We start from the raw sequence: 4,778 nt of genomic DNA on the forward strand, positions 1-4,778 counted from the left end.
GAATAGGCGATAAACCTGGATTAGGGACTTGTGTGGTTAGTCAGGTCGTGGCCGACACCCTCGCTAGGTTTCCGCTTGAAGGTTGCCGAGATACATGACGTGTACATGGCGGTAAGTGACGAGAGCGTGTGTGAAGAAGTACACCCCTGCAGGGTTATAAATGAACTATTCGGATAGTCGCGTCTGCGGTAAAGGACCTCTGGGTTGCTATACAGTTCATAGACAAGTGAAAGTGGATACTCTAAAATGCGCAAGATAAGCGTGAGTGCTATGGATGGCGTTCTCGTAGGGAGACGGGAGCGGATCCATAGTGGTGTATTGATTGGTGAATATGTGGACTCGTGTGCGCCACCTCAAAAGAGTTACTTGCGACGTAGTTCAGGATAGCCACTGAGTCAAAGCTGGCTTGCTGCAGTTAAACTCCACCACCCCTTTGTTGATACTGATGCATATGTAGATAGTTTTGATGTAAGTCTTGCTGGGTACATTTGTACTCACGTTTGCTTAATTTATGTTTTTGCAGAGAGAATTCAGTCCCACTATTAGTTCCGCGTGGACTTCGACGTTTAGCTTGTTACCTCAGCTACGATCTTGTGCCCTCGGCAGGGTCTTGTAGATAGTTAGGCTTCTCAGCCTTTTTTCATTTGTAGTTGTCTGTACTTAGACAAGTTAAGCTTCCACATGTGCTTATTGCTTGTATGACTTGAATGCTGGGTCATCAGACCCATGTTTGTAATATCTGGCTCCTCGGAGCCTAATGAATAAATACTTTGAGTCGTAGAGTCTTGTTGTGATGTCATGTTGTATTTGCACACATCGGGCATATTGTGTGTATATTATTGAAATGCTTGGTATGTGTGGGATCCGACAACCTAGTTGTTTATTCTTGGTAGCCTCTCTTACCGGGAAATGTCTCCTAGTGCTTCCACTGAGCCATGGTAGCTTGCTACTGCTCCGGAACACTTAGGCTGGCCGGCATGTGTCCTTCGTTCCTGTGTCTGTCCCTTCGGGGAAATGTCACGCGCTGTTCCTTTAAGTCCTTGTAGCTTGCTACGACTTGGGTTCATACGTTGATGACCGACACGTTCGTTGATGGGTCATGTATGCATGTCCCTGTAAGTTAGTGCCACTTTGGATTCACGACTAGTCATGTCGGCCCGGGTTCTTTGTCATATGGATGCTAGCGACACTATCATATACGTGAGCCAAAAGGCGCAAACGGTCCCGGGCCAGGTAAGGTGGCACCCGTGGGAATACCGTGCGTGAGGCCGCAAAGTGATATGATGTGTTACATGCTAGATTGGTGTGACTTAGGATCGGGGTCCTGACAAAAAGAGATTTGAGATCACAATAATGGTGTCTAGTGGCATTTTTGAGCATGTGTCTAACGGACCGATAGCATTTTTGAGCGGTTAAAATTCCTAGTCGCAAAACTGAGTAGTGGGACACAACCGATGGCATAAATGATAAAACCCCAAAAATGCCATCGCTAGAGTGGTCCAAGGTTTTGAAAAAATCGCTAGAGTGGTCCACATTTCTCTGAGAAAACAACATGCGAACTACTGGATCAAACTCGTCGCTCCGTTTCTGCCTGGAATTGCGTAATGAAGTTACTCACAACAAACCAGACCCTCCCGTCGTTGCTTCTAGAAGGTTTCTTAACAGCTACATCAACTCACTGTTATATATCAAGCAACACCCTGAAACTAACTTGAAGAAGGACAAGATGGTGGTGCAATACAAACAAGATCCTCGATGTCGTGTGCCCCGGGAACGACATGATCGCCCAGCTACTTCCCCTACTCACTGGAGCCGGCCTCTGTCGGGATGGAACAAACTAAACATTGACGGAGCATTTTGTGAGAAGGATGGAACGAAAGGAGCGGGCATGATTTTGAGGAATAATGAGGTAGCACCATCTTCCATCTTGCCGATTCCTTCATATTTGTTCAAGTGCCCTAGAAGCTGAAACGACGACATGTGCAGAGGGCGTTGCCGTTGCACTAGAGTGGAGTACATGGCCTTTTATCTTTGACTCGGACTGCAGTGTCATTATTGATATGTTACGCCACCGTGACTTGAACCGATCCCCGGTGGCCGTATTTGTCAAGGAATCGGAAAAACTGTTGCGTTCAAGTTGAGAACACCTACTTTTGCACGTATGTATAAATCAAAATTTTGTAGTTCATGCACTTGCCCAAATGAGAAAGACAACGTCTCGCACGACCATCTAGCTGAGGAACGGCCCGGATGAGAGGAATAGAAAAACTGTTATGTTCAAGCTGAGAACATATACTTTTGCATGTATGTAGAAATCAAAATTTCTGTAGTTCATACACTTGTCCAAATGGGAAAGACATCGTTTGGCACGGCCGTCTTGCTGAGGCATGGCCCGGATGAGATTGATCGGCTGTGCAGATCATCAGATTGTAATGACTTTTCTCAAAAAGAAAATCATATGGTAATGACAATTCTTGATGAATGAAACGCCATCTTTTCTTAAAAAAGAGTCCTGATCTTTTTTATTTTTTGAGAATAGCCATTAATCTGCTTTTTTTTTAGGGTAGCCATTAATCTGCTTTTTTTTTTTGAGGGGTAGCCATTAATCTGCTGGGTGAGACAGAAAACCGAAGGAGAGATAAGGTTTGGGCCAGCCCAGCCACAGCCTCTCTCCCTCGCTCCCGAGCTCAGCTCGCCTCCCCTCCGTCTCACCTCGCCCCACCTCGCCTGCTCCTCCCACCCCGCCGTCCTCATGCTCCTCCCAATGCGCCGCCTCGCTTCTTCTCCTTCCCTCCCAGCCGTCTACCCACACATCTCCCCCGCGCGGCGCTCCCTTGGACTCCGGCGACAACATGGTCGAGGGGCGCCGGCAAGGAGGACGTCAGCGACGCCTGTGGTATGCTGCTCGGGTTCCCTGCCCGTAGCCAGTCAGTCGAGCCAATCCACAATGACCGGAGCGAATCCGGTGACGGTGGCGGGCACAGAGAGATCGTCGGAGTGGAGCGGGGACGCGATACGCCGGCGTTTCCTCGATTTCTACGCCGCCCGTGGCCACAAGATTCTTCCGAGCTCGTCTCTCGTGCCCGATGACCCCACCGTGTTCCTCACCATAGCTGGGATGCTTCAGTTCAAGCCTATATTTCTTGGCAAGGTGCGTCCGCATTATTAGAACATCGATTCCTGAAGTTTTAGTGGTTTCTGAGAAATTGGGGAATGTGGCGAACAAGGATAGTTTTCATTTTTCGTTTATAGTACTCCAGAAACACAGGAATAGAAAACACTTAACCAATTTCATGTCATGGCATATTGAACGCTACATGAACTAAAATCACAAGAATATGTAATAGAAGTTGTTTGGTTGCACCACATGAGAAATGTAGGAATTTCCTTGGAGTATTGGGTGTGTGACTAGTTGTCATAGACACAAAGCAAAATTTCAGTGGAAATTTATGCTTTGTACTTGCCTCCAAACTAGCGGGTAGGAAAATTTCTTGTGGTTTCCAGTCCCTCAAATCAAACAAGCTTTACATGAAAAATTCCTAAGGAGAATAGAATTCTCCAAAATTCCTACTCCCTCTTTCCATCTATATAGGGCCTAATGCGTTTTTCGAGGCTAACTTTGACCAAATATTAGAGCAATAATATATGACATGCAACTTACACAAAGCACACCGTTAAATTCGTGTGTGAAAGGAGCTTTCAATGATATAATTTTCACATTGTGCATGTCATGTACTATTAATCTTGTCAATAGTCAAAGGTGGTCTTAAAAAACACATTAGGCCCTATATAGATGGAAGGATGGAGTACTAATCAAAGACGCCCTTATGTTTCAGTCCATTAGCACAATTCTTATCGTTATTTGTTGTCCATAACAATAGTGATGTCTGCAGTTCAATTCAATTTCTGAGTCGTTGCACTTTTAGTAGCAGGGAAGGAACTTCATTGTTGCTCCTAGATACACACACTATATTGCATTCTCTGCCTGTTTGATTTTACCACATGATGAAGTCCGTGTATTGTTACTTTAGGAACCTAGGCGTGTACCATGTGCCACCACCTCCCAGAAATGTATACGGACAAATGACATTGAGAATGTGGGACGCACATCCCGACATCAAACCTTCTTTGAGATGCTTGGGAACTTCAGCTTTGGCGATTACTTCAAGAAGGATGCAATCAAATGGGCATGGGAGCTGACAACCAAGGAGTATGAACAATTCCTTTATTCCGCATGCATCATGATATCCATGATGGTAAACTTTAAGCGGTTTATCTGGAAAATATTGCCATGTCTCTGCTTGTTATCATAGAGATGTTGTTCACACATTTCAAATCCATTATTATGCCGGATGTGATCTTTGTCACTTTGTGCTATGCATATACATTGTTATGTCAAGCTTCAGCTGTTCTTAAACTGCTCTTATATTACCTCAATGATGTTACTTCCATTTTAACTATCAGACAAGGCAAAGGAATCCACTTTACTCCACTGGGTTTTTATGGGTAATTATAGTCCCCTGAACTTTTTGGGTCCACTTAACCTCCTGAACTTCTTTTTGGTCTACTTAACTCCTGGAACTTATAATAATGGGTCACTTCACTGTTCACTCACTGACATCACATGTGGATGCTAATGCCATCTTCTACCTGCTTCACGCTCAATATCTGTTGAGTAGTCGGCCAGGCCCACCATGTTGTAGAAAATGATGTCAGCATGCATGTGTTGGAAAAATCATTCCAAAACCAGCCTGGGGGGAGGGTGTGTGAAATGATCT

At 45.1% G+C, this 4,778-nt stretch overlaps 1 protein-coding gene across 1 annotated transcript in view; it reads left to right on the forward strand.

The window, feature by feature from the left end:
• Positions 1-2,640: 2,640 nt before the first annotated feature.
• Positions 2,641-4,778, forward strand: part of LOC123164644 (alanine--tRNA ligase, chloroplastic/mitochondrial) — a 7,068-nt gene continuing 4,930 nt past the window's right edge. The window contains exons 1-2 of the mRNA XM_044582189.1: positions 2,641-3,151; positions 4,032-4,210. Coding sequence (XP_044438124.1) covers positions 2,753-3,151; positions 4,032-4,210 — 578 coding nt within the window. The 5' untranslated portion in view covers positions 2,641-2,752. The remainder of the gene's footprint in view (positions 3,152-4,031; positions 4,211-4,778) is intronic.

This window comes from Triticum aestivum, chromosome 7D (assembly GCF_018294505.1).
Source record: "Triticum aestivum cultivar Chinese Spring chromosome 7D, IWGSC CS RefSeq v2.1, whole genome shotgun sequence".
Classification (NCBI taxonomy): domain Eukaryota; kingdom Viridiplantae; phylum Streptophyta; class Magnoliopsida; order Poales; family Poaceae; genus Triticum; species Triticum aestivum.